Source organism: Impatiens glandulifera, chromosome 5 (genome assembly GCF_907164915.1).
Source record: "Impatiens glandulifera chromosome 5, dImpGla2.1, whole genome shotgun sequence".
Lineage (NCBI taxonomy): Eukaryota > Viridiplantae > Streptophyta > Magnoliopsida > Ericales > Balsaminaceae > Impatiens > Impatiens glandulifera.
Window position 1 is genome coordinate 1,769,342 of NC_061866.1, and position 21,817 is coordinate 1,791,158.

A 21,817-nucleotide genomic window follows, 5' to 3' on the forward strand; every position below is an offset into this window, starting at 1 on the left:
GAAAAATCACGTGCGGAGAGAGCGAAGCGAGAAAGGGAAACCGCGGCAGAGAAGAAAGAAGAAAAAAAGAAGTGTGAAGTTTTATATTATTATTAACATTGGCATTATCGTGTGTCGACGCTAATACCCTTTTCAAAAAAATGTTTCAGTTTGGCAGAAACTCATCTTTATTAGCATTGGTGTTCCCTAAAGCCGATACTAATAATATAACATATTAATGTCGGTGTTACCCTAACGCCGACGTTACCATTGATACTCCTTTCTAAAAAACGTTTCAATTTGGTAGAAACTTCTATTTATTAGCGTCGGCATTCCATAAAGCTGACATTAATAATATAATATATTAACATCAATGTTACCCTAACGCCGACGCTGATATTCCTTTTGAAAAAACATTTCAATTTGGCAGAAACTCCTCTTTATTAGCGTTGACTTTAGGGTAAAACCGACGTTAATAGTAATAATGTTAATGAAAATGAAATAGATTGATTTTTTAAAGATTGAAATTTGTGATAGACTGAAAAATGTGAATAAGTTAAATTAGATACTTCAAATTTAAAATAGAGTTTTATTGAATATTTCAAGATCAAATGTTACTAGTACACCTCACAATCCTCAATTATTTGTTTTGGAATCATAAATAAATACTTAATTAAAATATTGCTGCATCATATCATATCATTTTTATTATTTGAAAATGGTTACACAATCCTACACCAGATCATATCTTAAGAATTAACAAAAGAATCGTTCAATCTTACACCATCATATCATTTTTATTATTATCTTGTTATGTGCTTAACAAAAGAATCAATCTCCAAACGTGTTGTTGAGAAAAGATCTAATCTAAATACACGATAAAAGAAGATTTAGAAATAAAGTGGTAAAGAATAATAAAGAACACGAGATATAACAAGGTTCGACCAATAATGCCTACATTCTCATGGAGTCGTCTATTCTATATATTTTTCATTGAATAATGGTCCAAATAACCATAGGTTACAATGTCTCTATTTGTATGAGTACATCAAAAGTCAAAAAGACTAAACTAATACTCCTAAACCCAATAAAAACTTAAAGCTCATTACAATATATAAACTCTAATAAAATATGAGCCCAAAACCCAACAATCTCCACATTGGGCGAATACCACGCTTATTGAGATGTGATGAATAAATTACAAATTCAACAATCTCCACCTCGACAAATTTCACGTCTCTTAGGAAATACACGAGCCGTACCCATCAATCTCCACCTTGAAAAAAGTCAAGCCATCAATAAATAAGTGGATTCAATAATTCAATCTTCACATTTTCTTGAGTCATTCAATAGATAAATTTTTGTACCTCCATTTCTACTTAAGAGTCCTTATAAGAATAACAATATCCACCATCACGTATATCGCTCCATCAAAAGGTTATGAGTCACACATCAATCTTTACTGCTCGAGCATTCACGAGATAAATCAATATACATCCACTTCTGCTTAAAATTCCTTAGAAGATAAAATCATAGAGTTTATAACACAAAGTAATTTAGGTAGCCACGTTATTTTAACGACGAGATACATCCAACAACTCTTCTCAATCTTTGTTCATACCTGTTGACATATGCGAAAACTAGAATTAACAATTCTTTTATGTCAAAATATTCTTTACCCTTGTTTGCGACAAACCGAGTGTCTTATTTTTCAAGTCCAACAATCGATTGAAACCAAAATACCGATTAGACCCAAAAAAACTTTTATCGTCTACTTTTTCAAAATCAGATATCTATAAAAAAACTTAGGACATCCTAAACAAACTTCCATCGTCTACTTCCTCAAAATAAGATATCGATCGAAAGCGAGTAGACCCAAGACGAACTTTTACTGTCTACTTCATAACAAATAAAATATGTTATCATGACATCTCTTTTCTCAAGCTCAAGATTTGACAAAACATTTGTCACCCATCTTGCTTTAAACGTTGCTTACTCAACCAACTTGAACCTCATACTTCTCCTTGAACAAATTAACTTTCAATCTACTAGTTTTTTTAATCAAAAAACAACTAGCAATTCAAGAATATTATTTCAAGATTCACTATCTCTCTTCAATTGTCTTCACCAATGCTTCAAATATTCATCTATAATTTCTCTGAAATAAATCGAATATTCTTCCATTTGAATTTAACCGAACCTCTCAACTAACCCTTTTTTCATGACTAGGAATCTCATTTAAGGTCTCAATCATCTCCTCAATAAGATGACAAATGAATCATTTCATTCATCTAAACTATGATCCACAATACATAGACAATTAAAATAGAACAAGAGAAGTAAAAAATCATCACCTTCGAAATAATTGAGTCTCCCATCTAGCCCCTTTTTCACGACTAAGAATATCACTCAAGATTTTATTTATCTTCTCACATTAGAAGATAATTCAATGATTTCTTCTTAGTTCGTTTGAGAGTTCCTCTCAAGATGTCTCCACCTCAACTTATAAGTGTCTTTCACTAGTCTTTCTCTTCCTGGTCTTTCATTCATATCGTGTGTTAACTAGAATTGTGTCAATCCTTAATCACCCGCCAACTCAATACAATCTTACAATTTGGCCCGGAGGATTGCCATGTCAACATGTCGACAATGTTGTCATCGATAAACACCATTTTGATAACAACTTTCCATACTCAATCATGTTTTTGTGAAGTGTAAAGCACATAATCTCACCACCGTCTTCATCTTGATTAGCTCTTCCAATATGTTTCTTCAAAATAAAAATAAAAGAGCATATCCAAAAGGATACAAACTTTTTAGTCCCAAACAAGTCAAATAAAACTCAAACAAGGCAGAAACTTTAAGCCCCAGAAAATCAAACTTCGAGATGTCCAAACCATAATCCGACCATTGAAAATGTAGAGGAATGATTTACCAACCTCTCGACAAAATTTCAGCTCAATTGGACTACGTTTAAAACTCCAATCGTCAGTTTGATAAACCCTGCGCGACTATGAGCGAAAATCTATTGCTAGATTTTCTCTCTACCTCTTTTTAATTTTGACACCGTTTTCCAAAGAAAAATCTCTCCAAAATTATTTTAGCCGAGAATTTTTTCAAGTTAAAGCCCTCAACATAGTGAATTTTTTTCTACTTTTGACTATCTCCAAGAGTATGTCAATAAAACTTCAAATAATGTCACTAATGTATGTCAAGACAACAATCGGTTATAATAAAACCTCAAACTAGTTTTCAACAAGCATGAAGATGTATCGTTTGTTCTTCATTTCTTCTAGCCAAATCATGCATAGAAAGAATCTAACAAACCATGTATATAATTAATTAATCCTAAACGCATACCTTAGAAATTATCATTCTTGGTAGAACCCTTGAAGCATTAACACCCACTTGACAACTTTGCACCAGCACTTACTAGGGACTGCCAATCAAAATTTACTCATAAGGTTTGATGCAAATCCAAATTTGGCCTTTATACACACATATCAAAACCATACTCTTGTAAACAAACCTTAAAGCCACCCGCTTTAATTAGAAAACCCTTTAACATTTTGCATCAATTGTCTTCCACTATCTACTACAACATCGAATAAGCACTCCACCTTCTTTTTCAATCTCCATATTGAAGAATATAAAATCTCTTAGAAGATAAATCACAAATTCCTATCTTTGAGAAATTCAAGTCAAACAAGCCACAATACAAATTCAAGATCAAAGCAAACAAAGCTTTAAGAACTTGATTAAAATCAAACAAGGCTTTACTTGTGAAAATTGGAATCAAATAGACCTTAAACCTATTTTGTGAAATCAAACGAGACTTAAAGAAAAAATATTAGTTGAAAAAATCTTAGTTGTTGACCGCTTCAAAGATTATTGGCTCATTCTCTATATATATTATATTATATCATAATATAGTATACATATATATGGATATATATTATTCCTTTTTTATATTTTAATAGACCTTATGTCCCAAACTAAAATAACTAAAAAATGGTGGTGATCCAAGCAGTGAAGAAAAACTTTATATGTCGATAATAATCAAGTAATTAAATAAACCACGTTGATGGACGACTTGAAGTCAATAAACCAAGACACTGAAATGACTACATGACATGGTTTTTCCTTAATTTTCTTCTTCTTCAAATAATGTTCTTCTAACCAATAGACAATCAGGCTTCCTAGGAAATCTCCATATTTAATATCTTCATCTTCAATTTCTTTCTAACCAATTGAAGATAGAGATTTCCCAGAAGAAAATTCTTTAAGGAGAAGCGAGAGAGGAGCATGTTATTTAAAGACCATGAAACTTATTTTTAACAAAGAATGTTAGCGACGACATTTGTCTGCACGCCGTTGAAAGTCTTTATAATATCAGCCACGACATTTGTCGGTGCCGTTTATCAGTCACGGTAGTATGTTATTGTCGTCCCTAATAGTCTTTAGAATATTAGCGACGGCCTTTGTCGGTGCCGTGGTTGATGATATAGATTATCAGCCACGACATTATGCTATCGCCGTCCCTAGTAGTCTTTAGAATATCAGCCACGGCAATAACATAATGTCGTGACTGATAATCTATAATATCAGCCACGGCATTATGCTATTGCCATGACTAATAATCATTTTTAAAAATGGCGGGGAAGAGCGGGGAAAACTGGCTATTAGTGACGTCTTTGACAACGAAAATCGTTGCTCATAATAGTGGCGGGAAAGCCATACTATTAGCGTTGACGTCGACAACGAAAACCGTCGCTGCTAATTTTTATCAACGTCGGTGTAACATCGCCGTCGTTAATAATATTTATTAACCACGACGGGCGCTTTGGTCACCGTCGCTAATAATATTTATTAACCACGGCGTAACTTCGTCATCGCCAAAATCCGTCGCTAATAACCCTAATTTTACTAGTGATTTTGTTTTTCTAACTTAATCTTTTCTTTTTTTTCAAAATAGTCCCCCATATCAAACAAGTTGAACTCACCCAAATTCTTTAGAACTCCTTTTAATTGTAGCCTTATCTTCACTCTCATTAAAGAAGACACAAAACATTTTGATCTTCCTCAATCTCTTTGTTGTTTGAATCCAACGAAATAATACAAACATTGCTCTTCAACTATCATCTCAAGTGTCTCAACATATCATATTACCGTAGCTGAATAAAAAGAAAAAGAAAGATATTCTACTCCAATTGTATACATAATACATTAAGCTTCTTATATGGTTATTGATCATGTGTTGTATGCATGGGGATCTCAATAAAGGAACTGAAACAATGTTGACCCTTTTGTTCTTTCACTGACATGGGCATGTGTGATCCAACCCATATGGGGGCGTCCTCTGAAATTTCACAAGTATCTCATTCATTTTATAATTATTATTTTTTTTAAAAAGAGGAAAATATCATTTACTCAATGATCTCGAGTTCTTTGTTTGGGATGTCATAACATGAAAGATTTTACATTGAAAAACTCAAAGGAAGTAGCATCGGCTATTTTGAGTTTCAACGTATAAGTTGGTACTGTTTTGTGTGACTAATAGCGTCAAATGGAAGATCATCACCTTTATTATGCAGCGACAATTATGAAATAACTTAATAACATTTTGTGGATAATGAAGGGGAAATTGTTCATTTCGAGGATATATTAAGCAAATGTGTATATATATGTTTTTTATGTAAATAATGTGTTGTGGAAAGAATATGCGTTTAAGTAACATTACTAAAACAGTTTTGACAAGTGGAGAATCCGTCCAGATAAAGAGGCGTTTTGCCCTTAGCCTTTACTGTAATAGGGCTGAAAGTGCTTTTGTTTGCTTTTCTTGTGCTTTTGCTTCTGCAACCTTTGTTTTGAATGAAAAAAACATAAACCAATTGCAAGATAATCTGAGTGTGCTGTGGGGCAAAAGCTCTCAAGAAAAGGAAGGCAGTTTTGCAGTTGTTCCTGCAAGTCCAGAATGGTATTACATATGAACTATGCACGAAAATGGTATTTAAAAACCATCATTAACTATATGAAAAACAAAAGTTTTTAGTTCAATTGTTTTTAATAGATATCGGTTTTAAATACGGTCATCATTGATCCATCTTTTTACTCTATTTTTGTTTAAGAAGTTAACACCAACCTACCGTAACAATCTCCAATTCAACTCAAAAATATTATAAGTGAGAATTGAATTCGTGAATTTTATCTATTAGACATTGGCATCATTGATCCATTTTTTCTTTATAGTAAGAAAATTAAAATAAAATCATATGTTTAAAATAGGAAATTAAGAATAGAAGGATGCTAAATATTGACCTATAGAAGATAGATATTCCTCAGATGATAGATATGGTAATTAAAGACTACAAATTGTGGGTAATCGAATATGCTAGGGATCTTTCTCTCACACACACACAACACAATATTCAAGAATCAAGGGAGAAATTAAGACCTCATAAATGAAGGGACACAATTACCCTTCCTTCTTCCCACCCATCATTTGTGGGATCTTTGCCCACTTTCCTGTAGGGTACCCCTTTACCTCATTTCCAGATTACCCATAAAGAGCAGCTAGCCTTTCCCATAATTTTTTGTTTTGCTTCTTTTTCATCTTGATCAAGAATCAATGATCGAAGACATGATTCCCATAGACCTTAATACAAAGTGGGAATGAAAGTTAGTAAAATGTTAAAGGAAGAATCTTGGAAAGAAGGTAGCATGCACATGGAGTACTTACTCTTCGATTTCTTGTGACGCCAGTACATGTTACTCTCCTGGGTCCTACTATCAAACAACACACTGTTGATCATCTCTCTCTATATATGTTTTAAAATATATAAATGAAAATTAAAGTAGAGAAAAAATTAACATTAGATTTGAATCCAGTTTGGTGTAAAGATTACCATTGTTTTTTTAGTTTTTTTTTTAATGAATTTAACAGTTTTATTGTGATTTTCGCAGTTAAATAAATAAATAAAAAACTATAAACTCAAACATTTATTCATATCAAAATTAGGGAACGTATATCGTTTCATCTTTTCCATAGTTAATCACATCAGAACTAAATATTAAACTATCATTTATTTTAAAAATAATAATTTATTTTATTATTATATATTAATATTTTTAATTTTTTTTTTATCAAAATAAAATAAAATAAATTGTAACCTCCTTAAAATCACAATTAACCAACGTTCTTTTAAATAAATCAAAATTTATTTAAAAAATTAACTCATTATCTAACATGCTCAAAACTTAAGCCCTTATCAACCAAATATGTTGATAAGGGCATAGTATTCACAAAAAGGTACTTTTAGTTTGTTTGTTTGTTTTTTTAAAAAAAAAAAAGTGTTTGGGCTAGTTTTTAAGTGTTCCACACTTTAATCTGGTGTTGTAATTGACTAGAATCAAACCTAAGATTTCAGGGTAGCCAAAACCTCAATTATTCATGTTGGTTGGATAAAGAAAAGGGTACTTTATAGAATAGAACAAACACAAGGAGTTTAGTAATAACACATTACAAATTACATAAACAAGTGGCATACATTATCTATCCATTAACTATAATAACTAACAACCACACACAAGCAAGGTGAGGTAAAACAGAAATGGAAATAGTAACAATAATTAATAATAATATAATTAGGAGATGCCCACCAAAAATGGCCCCCAATTTGACATGACTTCCTTCCCATTCCCATTCCCATCTTCTTCCTTGCAACTGTTGATCAACGTAGAAATCCCAATTTCACATTCTTCATCTTCGTCTTCATCTTGATCATGATCTTCATTTTCATCATCGGTATCATCGGATTCAGTTAAAAGGGAAAGTCTAAGCCGACCATTACATCGTTCTGCCTGAAAGTAGCCGTTGTTAGAATTAACCATCACTGTTTTGATGAGCAATCTACCTCCTTCCCTATGAGGCAAGACTTGAACAATATCAGATCCTCTAATTGAAGATATAGGAGGAGGAAAGATCATCTTCTCCTTCTTTTTCCCATTTAATTCTTGTATTTTAGTAGATGTACCAATCTGATGGAAGATGAGTTCTTCAATAATGCCTTCACTTCCTGATTCGCTTCCCAGATTCTCAGTGCACATTTCGAGGCTCTTTTTGCTAAGAATTGAAGAAGAAGTATTCTTTTCCATTGGATGAACATAGATTTTTTCAGACCCATTAATTTCACTGGGAGTTAAAGCTTGAATAAAGCTCCAACCACCCAAATTGTCATGTTTTTCTCTGTTCTTGGCTTCATCATCATAATCTTCTTGAGGGGAAGGGGAGGCTTGAGAAAGGTTGGATCTTGGTGGAGAAAACATCTTTGTTGGAATGATTAAGGTATCAAACAGATTAATTATGGTTTAATTAATGTCTGTTTGAGGTGGTTTAGAGTTGAAGATAGATGGAGATTATGGGCTTAAAGAAAACCCATATATCTGGATTTGAAGAATTGGAATGGAAGGGATGAACTTGCATCAAATGGGGAATAAAAGGGCATGCATTTATAGTGCAAAAGGTGGGTAATAAGGGGTAGGATGTGTGTGTGAGAGAGAATTATGCAACACACTAAATGAACAGGCTTTGAATGTATAAAAAGGAGTGAATGTTGTGATGACTACAAAATAATCAAATTGTAGTTTCATCTACTTTTATTTGAAAAGTTAGTTAATAATTTAATGTTACATTACATAATCAAGAAAGAAACTTAAATAAAGCTTTAATTGAAGTTTGATTTGACAAATATTGCTTAGCAATGTTTAACACCTTCACAACTAAATTCTGTTTCACAAAAAAAAAATTACAGTTGTTAATTGCATTATTAGTATGAGACAGTTAAAAGTGAAAGTTTATTTGCTAAGATTGCTAGTCATTTTATAAACTCATAAATTTAAGAGTTTATTTCAAATCTCAATGTTATGGGAATTAACTTAATTAATCAAATTTTACATTATTTTTATATTCGAATTCAGATATAAAAGGGTTTCTAAATGGAACTTAATCTAAATATGTACAATAGATGGTGATAAAGTATTTAACAAACTAGAGAAATTATTGTTTTATTTATATATTAATTAATTCTTAAGTTTTCCATAGTTAATTTTTTTATTACTATTATAAATAAATTGTTGTAAAAATTAAATAATCAATCAATAATATTAATTCAATTTTTTTTTCAAGAACTCAATCAAATAATTATTATTTATATTATCAATTCTAAAATCAAACTTGGGATCAGAGCATATAAAGGAAAAGTTTCGAAAACAATTTTAATGGAAAAACAATATAACTTCTCAGTTCTACCAATAATGACTGGAATCATAAAGCTCGATAAACACAACTATAAATCACAAGTTACTCGTATCATAATAAGTTATCATTTTATGAATATAGTAAAAGGGAATCTTAAAACTCCTCATAATTTTCTTCAAAAAACATATGATCAAAATAATACAATTCAAATCAATAATCCAAAATTTAAACAATATCCAAGATCAAAGGGTACTTGCATTTCTCTTTTCAATATTGACCGACGAGATTCGTCAACAAGTCTCAAAATTATCTTCATCGCAAAACTTTGGGAAACCCTATAGAAGATATGTGTTTCTCAATCAAAGAGCTGACTATTTCAATTACAGAGTCAACTCCTAAATGCACACAAAGGTATTGACTCTATTCTTAACTTCATTCAACATATTAGAAACTTGTGAGATGCACTTATCGTTGTTAGACAATATATTTCTGATCAAGATTTGCAACTAAGTATACTTAACGGGCTCGGAGACGAATTCGAGTCGATGATATGTGTTCTAACTTCCGGATAAGATCTATCGTTTAATTCGATGACAAATATTCTTCTAAATCATGAACAATGACTTATATTCAAGAAAAGAAATTTCCATTATGAAAATATTTCTCCCTTAAACGTTTCAAAGAATTTTGCTTATATTTATGGGCATGGAGGCAGAAAGAACCAAAGACAGAACCGAGACAATAATCGCCCGCAATGTAATTTTTATCATAAAATTAGTCATCGCTCCAAAATTTATTTCATAATCTACCTTGTCAAATATGTAATGTACAAGGATATAGTATTTTCGAGTGCCCTCATTTTAGTCATTCTATAAATCCTAGAACAATGTTAGTTACATCGTCTACTATTGTAGATCCCACTTGGTGTCCAGATTCAGGTGCTACCAACTATATCACTTCTGACCTTAATAATCTACACGTACATGCTCCTTATACATGTACTCAAACTATTAAAGTCGGAAATGATATGCCTCTTAATATTTATAATATTAATACCACTAAAATTTTAAATCAACACAAATTTATCTACTTACGTAATATCTTACACGTTCCGGATATTACTAAAAATCTTATGAGTGTCGTGAGATTTTCATCAGATAATAACGTGTTTTTTGAATTTCACATGAATGTTTGTCTTATTAAAGACCGAGATACAAAGACGATATTTATTAAGGAATTACTCAAGAACAAACTTTATTGCATTGACCCTATTGAAAGTTCATTTTTTATTGGTATTCGATCTCTTGCTCAAATTTGGCATTCACGACTTAGACATCCTTCTAGCGCTACTACATCTTTAGTCATATCACACTTTAAATTACCAATGTCAGGTAGTAATACTATTTCTTTTTTGTGGATTATGTCAATATGGGAAAACACATCAACTACCTTTTTCGGCTTCTAAATCTATATGTATCGCTCCTTTAGACCTAATTCATTCGGATGTTTAGGGACCTACTCCTGAATTTTCATCTATTGGTTAACGTTATTTCGTACGCTTTGTGAATGATTTTAGCAAATTCACATGGATATATCCGCTAAAGAAAAAGTTTGATGGTTTGAATACGTTTATCAACTTTCTTCAACTTGTTGGAATTTTGTTTAGTCGTAAAATCAAAATATTGCAAACTAATTGGGGATGAGAATATAGATATTTCAAATCATTAACGGATCATCATGGTATTTTACATCGCTTATCTTACCCACATACTAATGAGAAAAATAGTATTGCTGAATGAAAAATTCGTCACATTACGGAAACTAGTCTCACTTTATTGGATCATGCATCTATGCCACTACATTAATGGAGTGAAGCCTTTAAAACGACCACATATCTCATCAATCGTATTCCTCTCCAACATTACATTAATGATCACCATTCGAGACTGTATTTAACTCTTCTCATGACTATGATTTTTTAAGAAATTTGTGTGTTCTTGTTATCCACTTACACGATCGTACAATCAACACAAACTCACTTTTTATACTATTAAATGTGGTTTCCTTGGTTACAGCTCATTGAACAAAGGTTATAAGTGTCTTCACATTCCGTCTAGATGAACATTTATCTCTCGATATGTTATTTTTGACGAACTCACTTTTCCTTTTAAAAGTAAGGACCTTGTGCACTTGTCTAAATCACCTAAAGATAATGAGACATCTCTTCCAACATATATACTTCATTCATCTATATTATCTCATATCACTTCATCTTCTCCACCATCACCCTTTTCGACCTCCACAACATCACCAAACACTATATCATCTTCTTCTACTACTATTATCGTTACTTCAACACACCCAATTATCACAACAATTAATGCACTTAAAAATATTCTACTCATCATATGATCACACGCAACAAAGCACAATCCATGTCTTCATCAGGTCTCACTACTACTTCTTCTACTACTACACCTACGTGTTTTACGAAAGCTAATAAGGATTTGTAATGATGTTTGTATCCCTGTAAATCCCTTGTCCTGAAAAAGCTCGAGTTACGAGTAATTTCAACATCGGTTTGCGTGTCGAATTTTTTTTAATAAAATATTATTTAAAATATTTATACAAAAATGTATTTTAACATTTTAAAATTAATTAACAATAATTAATTTTTATAATCAATTTTAAATATTCTTTTGAATTTAAAATAATCAAATTACGATTTGATTAAAAGAAATCTGTATTTTAAATTAATTGAAAATAATTAATTTAAAATATTGTTTATTTGATGAAAGAGTCGTCAATTTTTTTTAATTTAAATTTAATAAAATATTTTTATATACGTATGTAAACATACATTTGATTAGAGATTTTTTCAAGTTCGATGTTTGGTGATACTCGAAAAATGGCGTTTTTCACTATATCCTCTTTACCCGTTAAAAAACAATCTCTACTTTATAAAATATTTGTTTTTGAAAAATTGGTTAATTACGCTTTATTTAACTAATTATTTTTCTAGTTCTAAATATGCATAGTTTTTTCTTGCATTTTTAAATTATAGAATAAAGTTTAAATGCTAGTATTTGCGATTGATGTCGATAATTATTGAGAAAGGTACTTAAAAATATAAGTTTAAGTCTCTTATCGAAATATATTTTTATAAAAATATTCTAAAAATATTTTGAAATTGTTTTCTGTTTTTTTTTTAGAAAATGGTTTGGGGCTTCTAATTAAAAATTAAATTTTAAAAATTAAATTCCAAACAAACAGTCCCTAAGACTGGTCTCCTCGGTCATGGGTGTTGATTCCTCGGTCGTGGACGTTAGTCCCTCGGTCAGATGCGGGGATCCTTGGTTGAGACTAGGATTTCTTAGTCGAAAACAAAGTCGGACTTGTTTTCTCGGTCGAAAATCAAGCCCATGTTGAAGTACCTCGGTCAAGTGTTGGATTTCTCGGTCAGACGCCAAGATTCCTCGGTCGGGCGCAGGATTTCTTATAGGGTTCATGGGAGGGTTCGACTTTCTCGGTCGAAAATCGAACCCGGTTGAATTCCTCGGTCGGACGTCAAAAACACCAATTGCAGGTTTGGTGATTTCAATTGAAGCCTCTATTTTTCGAACTTAAAGGATGAGGACCTTCATCTAACCTCAATCATGATTTTAATTTTAAAGGTTTGATTGGGCATAAGGAGTTTACCAATAACTTCCTTATACATGTTAAAATCAAATAGAACCAAAACATGAACACTGGTTGTTCATTTTAACCAATTCAAGAATTGAATTTTTATTTTATAAATAAATGATTTTTGATCTAACATAATTGAAATTGTTTTGAATGGATCTGAACATACTCTTAATACCTCTAGAAACATGTTAGGAAGGCTTTTGGGTTAATGTTCTTGAGTTATAACTCAATAACAGAAACTCGATTTTGAAAATTTTCAAAATCGAATTTGGGTAATTTTGATTAAGGTCGATTAATTCGAATTGGTGTAAATAGAAAGCTTGCAAATGATCTAATGGTCGTTTTTCAATTAAGAAATTGAACAATCAAGTAATATTGAAAATTGGTCGAATTGAAATGTAAAAATTTCAATTTAAATTCATAAGTTGAATTACAATTTATAATATGAATTGAAGCTTATACTGAGTTGGAGAACACTCTTGAACTCTTTTAGAAGCTCTGTGATTACTCAAAAATGACTCTTAAGACTTTACACAATATTTCAAAATTTTCAAGAAAGGCTGAAAATTTTAGTGGTGGATTTTGTGTGAAGTTGATTGAGAGTTTAAGATTCTGATCATTGCCTATGTTTTTCTTAAGGAGAGTTATTTATAGCTTCCTTAAGTTGGTTCATCGATCAAGTGGATCAAATTTTAGACAAAATATCATTAATGGCTTTTGTCTGTATTCGATTGTTCTTATAGGATTATGGCATCATTGTCTATATGCTTTTAGGCGAAATGATCACAATGTTAAGGTGATTATTTTAGCCTTTGAATCACTACATTTGGTTGAGTATTGACTGAGTCCCACTTTTGAAAAATCAAAAGTTTCGGTCGTTCATCATTCTGTTCTTCGTGAGGAAGACAACGTCATTTCGGGCTGAAATACAAATGTGTGTCTAGGCTCAGCGTTCCGTTAGTGATATATTCCATTTGGGTGTTACATATGTGTTTAGGCTAACGACGTTGAGGTGCGCTTTAGTCGATCCACTACTTCGCGAACGCGCCTTTCGTCCGTTGCAACGGCCGACACTACTTGTTGTAAAGCGTCGGATGGGGCTTGGGTGCTCATCTGATGACTGTTTGGTCTGTTGCACTGATTTTCTTTGATTTCGGCTGTAGCAGATTACATTCTTTTATCAACCTTAGGGCTTATTTTAAATTGATTTTTCTTCATTTTCTTTGGCTTTATTTTCAAAGTAAAATACACAAAATATTTTTAATAGACATATTATTTATTTTGACTATTTTTTATATTTTGGAGTTTTATAAATAATTAATTTAGTATAAAATGGATAGAACATTTTCTCAAATTATTTATTTTAATTTTTTTTAATTCTAAAAATTAATTTATGATAAAAAAGAATACAACATTTATATTAAATTATTTTATTTTATTTTTCTTAGACTTTATTATAATTAATTGGGTTTAATTAATATAATAATTATTTAATCATGATTTGGTCTTGATTTTAATTATCTTGAATAGTAGAATCAAGTAGTTCGAGCTTGGTTAGTACTCAAAAAGACAAATACTTATAAAGTTTGATACTTCATTTGGTTTGGTTCATTCTTTGACTGTGGAGGAAAGTCTTGTCTCCATTAGTTGGTTGGTTTGGTCAAGAAAGACATGGAAATTCAGTTTTGGGCGTAAAAGTTACTTTAATACGATATTTCTATATGGATAAAAAGAGCGCTTCGTCTTTCAAATGAGTTCATCTCAGATGTTTTAGTTCGTTAAGTTTGACATGAATGATAAATCATAGATCGAACCGTCGAATCTAAAAAATTGGGTGATATCATATAGTTTTGTATCGACTAAGCGCACAAGTTGGAGATAATGCTCTTGCATATACAATTGTTGATCTTTGTTGGATTTAATATCTACTTAGTGAACTTCGAGTTTCACTTTTTTCTACTTCATTTCTATGGTGTGATAATATTAGTGCCACATTCTTATCAGTAAACCCGATATTTTATGCTCGCACAAAACATATTAAAATCAATTTTCACTTTGTTCGATAAAAAGTTGCTCATAAACAACTACTCATTTAGTAAATTCTCAGTAAGAATACATTCTTACTGAAGATCAAGTGGTTGATATCTTCACCAAATGTCTTGCTTCTCATCGATTAACTCTTTTACGTAACAATCTCACAATTTGTGCCTCACATTTTCTTTTAAAAGGGATGACAAAATATTAAACAAATGAAATAAATCATTTATTTATCTCCTATTAATTAAGCTCTATATATTAATTCATTTATAAGTTTTCTAATATTAATTAACTTTTTTAATACTATTATAAATAGATAAATTATTGTAAATATTAAGCCTTCAATAAATAATATTAGTTAAATATTTTTTCAAACTGATGGACAGTAATTAATTAACTTATGAGATTCCAATATTATATTTAACTAAGAAGATTCATGTGTGATATGCACACAGATAAAAAATATAAATAAATAAAAACTAATAAGAATAATATATTCAATGTTTAAATTCTTAATAAATCACGAATAATATATTAAAATAAAAAATAGAACACTCTCATTCCACATTTTATTCACTTCGGTAAAACAATTTATCTTCTCACATATCTCATAACATATTAGTTCCGAATGAACATCTCATCTCGTGACCTTACACTTTCACTTTGGTCAATCAAATATTTGATTCATATTTTTTAACATTTAGCATTGTGACCTTACATTTTTGTCAATCAAATATTTGATTCATATTTTTTAACCACTTTCAATTGATTCCGACCTATTATATCTCGACAAATCACATCTCAATCACACTTGGTTAAAGGGTTGTACTTGTTTTGTTAGGTTTTAAGTTCTAAACATACATATATCATTTTTAATTTTATTTTTAACCGTTATAAGTTTATGGTCGGGTCAACCCACAATCCGACTAAAGTATCCATATACTCTCATATATATATTCAAATTAACCACAACTCTCAACCGGCAATCTGGACACTTTAAAATTGAGCATCATTATTTATATATATGGATTAGTTAGTTAAAAAGTTGAGTTTATATTGTTAAAATATTATGCGTTCATCAAATTTGGTGTTGAATTTAAAATATAAAATTTTATTAGCAGGGTTGTACTTGTTTTAATTAACATAAATATAGCATTTTTAATTTTATTTATAACCGTTTTAAGTTTATGGGCGGGTCAACCCACAATCCGACTCAAGTATCCATTTACTCTCACATATATATTCAAATTAATTCTTGATCCGGTAATCTAGACACATTGAAATTAAGCATCATTATATATTTATTTATTTATATATATATATATATATATATATATATATATATATATATATATATATATATATATATATATATATATATTAGAAATTAATGAAGGTGAGAGACAAAAACAAAATAAACATGATGGATTAGGTTATGGTTAGATTTTGTAACATTTTCATCGAATCACACAGACCAAATGATGAGAGCCCTAATCAAATACTGTTCAACAAACATAATACCAGGCAAAGGGAGATATTGACCCTGTTTGAAATTATTTTTTATTTTTATATTATACAAAAATACTTAGAAATTTAAGAATATTATTATTTTTATTTTTAATCATTTGTTTATAATTACTTATTGTTTCTAAAATTAAAATGTATTTTAATACTATTTTTATAGTTATATCTTCTCACTTTAGTTTAAGCTATTTTTTTTTTTAGTAACAATCAAATTTGAGACATGAAAAAAACTATTTACACTTGGAACTATTATGTGAGTGTTTGGATTGTTATTCATTTTATTTTTATTAATGTATGTAGATATTATTAGTTATTACAATTGAAACTTGTACTAACTTGCTTGATTTTGTTTTTTATCTATTAAATTTTGAATATATTAGAATATATATATATATATATATATTAGAAAATGTTTTGATTTTATACACATAATTTTATTGGAATTTTAATACATTTGTTTGTAAATATGAATTTTTTTTGTTAAACATTTAAAAAACAAATATGATCCATTATGACGAGACAATATGATATACATTTATTACCTGTAATGGTTAATTAATTAATCTTTTGATTTAAAGTTGAAAGATAGTATGACTTCAACTTCTTGTCTATATATATATATATAATGATGCTTATTTTTTAAAGTGTCCGGATTACCGGGTCGAGAGCTGTGGTTAATTTGGATATATGTGAGAGTAAATGGATACTTGGGTCGGATTGTGGGTTGACCCGTCCATAAACTTAAAACGGTTAAAAATAAAATTAAAAATGCTATAGGTATGTTCGAACTTGCAACCTAACAAAACAAGTACAACCTTTTAACCAACTAGACTAATAATACTTTATATTTTAAATTCAACCCAAAATTTGATAAACGGGTGACATTTTAACAATAAAAGTTCAACTTTTTAACTAACTAATCTATATATATATATATATATATATATATATATATATATATATATATATATATATATATATATATATATATATATATATATATATATATATATATATATATAATGATGATTAATTTTTAAAGTGTCCGGATTGCCGGGTCGAGAGTTGTGATTAATTTGGATATATGTGAGAGTAAATGGATACTTGGGTCGGATTGTGGGTTGACCCGCACATAAAAATTTTACCGTAATATTTTTTCACGGTTTTTTATATTATTATTCGTGCAAATGCACGGGATACATGCTAGTTTTTGTAATAACTCAGCATCATTTTATTAAAAAAATTCAAAAAGGTAAAATTTGACACGAGTTATTTTAATCAAGTTAGACAACCCTAAATTTGTTTTTAAAAGAAACACAAGAAACAAGAAAATATTCAAACAATTACATGAGTAAATTGAAACTACAACACAAATACAATCTTTAATCTATTAATGTGCCTTGAAGGTAGCCATTTGAGTGACTTCATTATATGAAATTCCACAATTCTTGCCTAAACTCTAATTTTGCTCATACATGGGTATTCTCCCCACGTTCTCATAAGTGAGTTGTTTTGTCCACCACAATATCCCTCTGTACCTTATCAATATTGCGTCGAACTCTATAAAAAGATCGCACGTTTCTTTCAACCCAAACATGATATACTACTAAAGCACATCAACATTTAAACACATTTGAAGAGAATCTATCACCCTTGCTGTAATGATGGCAGTCTCCACGATATCTTTCCATTCCAAGGGGAAATTGACTAGCTCCATGGACATTCAGAATCTCTTCCACAACACAATAACAAACGCGCAGCAATCGAACAAGTGATCCATAGTCTCTCCTTCTCTATCACATAATAGATATTTAGAATTCGATATGTTCATAAACCTTTTGATACGATCCCTAGTTGAGAGCATTTCCCCAAACAACAACAACGTGATAAATTGGTGCTTAAGAATGATTCTAGATGATCAAACAACATGAAACCAATCAACAATATCTCCCTATAATGAATAGAATCCCAATCAATACTCAAAACAAACTTCCACCATACTCAACAATCCAATCACGTGTCTTGACTATCAATAAAATGCATAGACGGTATATAGTTGACAATTCGCATACTTTCTAAAATTTGCCTTAAAAGTGTATTCCACTCTCCATAAATGATATCCCTAATAGTAGCAATGTGACAAACTCGCCTTATTCGATCTCTTATAAAGTCCTCTTTAAGGAAAATTGGTTCGAACCAAGGCTCATGCCAGAAAAGTGTATCAAGACCGTCACCAATACGAATACTGAATAGCGAGCTTGCACTCTCTTTTAGCTTGAGAATTTTATTGAGTGACCATGCCATATCCATCTTGATTTTACACATCCAAACACTCGACTCCTTCTTCATAAATGTAGAATGCAGCCAACGAAACCATAATGAATCTTTTTTCTTCTCAATAGCCCAAAAATGTCTATATGTAAGAGTCGTGTTCTATTCCACGCAGTTCTTTAACCAAATACATCGTTCCTCTTTTGGTTTGCAAACATCATCTCATTTGACCTTCTTTCCTCCCCTTGATTCCTCAAATGAAGTTCCTCATTATTTGATTTAACTTTTTTATAACCTTCTTCGGGAGAACCATTTGTTGAGACTAGTAGCTGATTATACCCATGATGACCTTCTTAACCAACTCAATTCTTCCTACATATAACGTCTTCTTTATATCCCATCTTATCATTGAATTTTTAACCTTCTCAATAAGTGGCTTACAATTCGAGATTTGAAGTTGCTTTGATGTAAGAGGGATTCCCAAATATCTCACAAGTAGTTCGTCTTCCTTAATGCCCATGATGCTGAAAATTGCCTCCTATGTTTCCCCCTTAATATCATCATGGAACGCAAGATTTTTTTCCTAATTGATAAAGACCTGTAACATTAGAAAATAGAATTAATGCATCCTTGATACTTTTAGTGGAATCAACATTAGCATGTGATACAATAAACAAGTTATGCATAAAACATATGTGTGTAATATCTTCCTCCTTGTAGAATGGATGGTAGTTGTATGGTCGACTCCTTAGTAACATCTTAAAGATGCAAATTATGATCTCCATGATCAGGATAAAAAGGTAAGAAGAGAGGGGATCTCCTTGCCTCACCCCATTTTCACCTTTGAAGTAACCTCGATGGATATCATTGACGTACACAATAAAGTGGGGAGTAGAAATACACTACATAATCCAATCAATATAAATATAAAGAAAACCAGAAACAATCATGAAATCATAGTTTCTCTTCTATCTAATGGAGTCAAAAGCCTTCCTAATATCAATCTTAAATGTCATTCTAGAAGATATGTTTTTCTTTCTATAACTCTTTAAGTGGCCCATTATAAGCAGAATATTGTATGAAATAGATATATCGGGGATGAATGCAGACTACCCTCTACTAATCAGACTTTAACTTAAAGCTTCTAAGTAAGAATCAAATTCATGATATTCGATTTTTAGAAACCACCCTTGTTTGAACTTACTTAGAGAATCAAATTTAAATTATAATTAATATCTAAATTATTCATGTTAATTTGACCTCAAATCATCAATCTCAATATATATATATATATATATATATATATATATATATATATATATATATATATATATATATATATATATATATATATATATATATATATATATATATATATGAATTAACCTGATATTTTGACAAGTATTTTTATTTTGGACAGATACAAATTTAATAATTGAAGCATTTGTTTAATTGACATAGGCTGTACTTTGACAGACCACCACTTTGAGTTACAAGTGTTTTCATTTTCATGCTCTTTCACTGTCATGTAATGCAACTTGTCACGATATTTCTGTTTTTTATTAGAATTTTTTTGTTTTTAATAGTTTTTAATGGTTATTTCGATGCTACCCATACAGGCAGTACCTGTATTCCACTCATAAAATGACACATATACACAAAAGTGAAGCATTACCTTCCTTATTTGTTGATTATTTTCTCTTTGTACAAATGGCAGTGCCTTAATGGATACAGGCACTACCTGTGTAGGTAGCATCGAACTAACCGTTTTTAATTAGTATAATAGTTTTTCTTTTAACCTTTTCAAGTTAACACTACCATTACTTTAATTTTATTTTTATTTTTTTAAATTAAATTCATGACTTTTGGTGTCTTATGTATGAATCTAATCACATAAATTATCATAATAAGTTAGTATATTATTTATTTTAATACTCAACTAATTTGCGATCACGGTTGTAATTATGTAAGATCTTAATTTTGTTGTCTATAATCTTTTTCAAAACAAAAATTAGTAGACTATAGAAAGGAGATAGTGATGGATTGAAAATTGAAATAGGAACATTAACAAACAATATAAGGACAATATATTCACCAATTTATGTATGTGTACTTTTTAACATTTTGTGTTGAAAGTAGATTCCTTGGCATAATAACAATTAAGTTGAGCTCTAATTAAACAATCAATGACAAAACTAATTATCAATGTAAGTACATCATGTCATGCCCTATAGAGTCATTAATTAGTTGGAGAAAGCTAATTATAAATATTAAATTAAAGGAGATGTGACAGCTGACTAGTTTAGTACCTTCATGTTCAGAAAACCATAAGCATTAAAGATTTCGTAGATTAGAGACATTTTGCTGTAAAATAACTGGTTATTAATTAATGGAAAAAGAGTAAGTGGTCCTCATTAATTTGGTTTAATAATTACCTCGTAAAAAGGTTATTAGAGCTATTCACTTTCTCTTTGAGGACAAACTTACCCCTTTACCCAAATTACCGATGAAGCTAGCTTGTTTAAAGTTTGGTTATTTGGTGGCTTTTGATATAGTTTTTAAAAAGATATTTTTGTTCAACAAAAAAAAATAGGTTATTTGGATTTCTAATTTGTTGAATTAATGTAATATTATTTTATATTTAAATATAATTTTATAAAAATAAAGTAAAAATATTTTTATATTTTAATTAATAAATTGATTGATTTACTAATTTATATATATATATATATATATATATATATATATATAAAATGGAATTGATGAGTTTTTAAATAAAAAATATATAAAAAGGAAATCAAAATTAAACTACCACATGAAGAGAGAAAAAAATGTTACTTGGTTACAGTTTTTTTTTAATTAAGAAATGACAAAAAAGTATAACAAAAATGCAAGTGATAAAGGAAATTAGGAAATTAAAATAATTTTATTGTCCTCAAAAACATCTATGATTTCTCCACCAAGAAATAAGGAGAGCATACCTAATCTAAAGAAAGATAATAAGGAAGGAAATAGATGTCATGCAATTCTTACCAAGTCGTTATTCGGTCCAATGTGAGAGTA

General features: G+C 30.0%; 1 protein-coding gene across 1 annotated transcript; it reads right to left on the reverse strand.

The window, feature by feature from the left end:
- Positions 1 to 7,427: 7,427 nt before the first annotated feature.
- On the reverse strand, positions 7,428 to 8,538 carry LOC124940651 (protein FANTASTIC FOUR 3-like). Its single transcript, XM_047481184.1, has one exon. The coding sequence runs from the start codon at positions 8,302 to 8,304 to the stop codon at positions 7,624 to 7,626; it is 681 nt and encodes a 226-aa protein (XP_047337140.1). The 5' UTR covers positions 8,305 to 8,538; the 3' UTR covers positions 7,428 to 7,623.
- Positions 8,539 to 21,817: the final 13,279 nt, after the last annotated feature.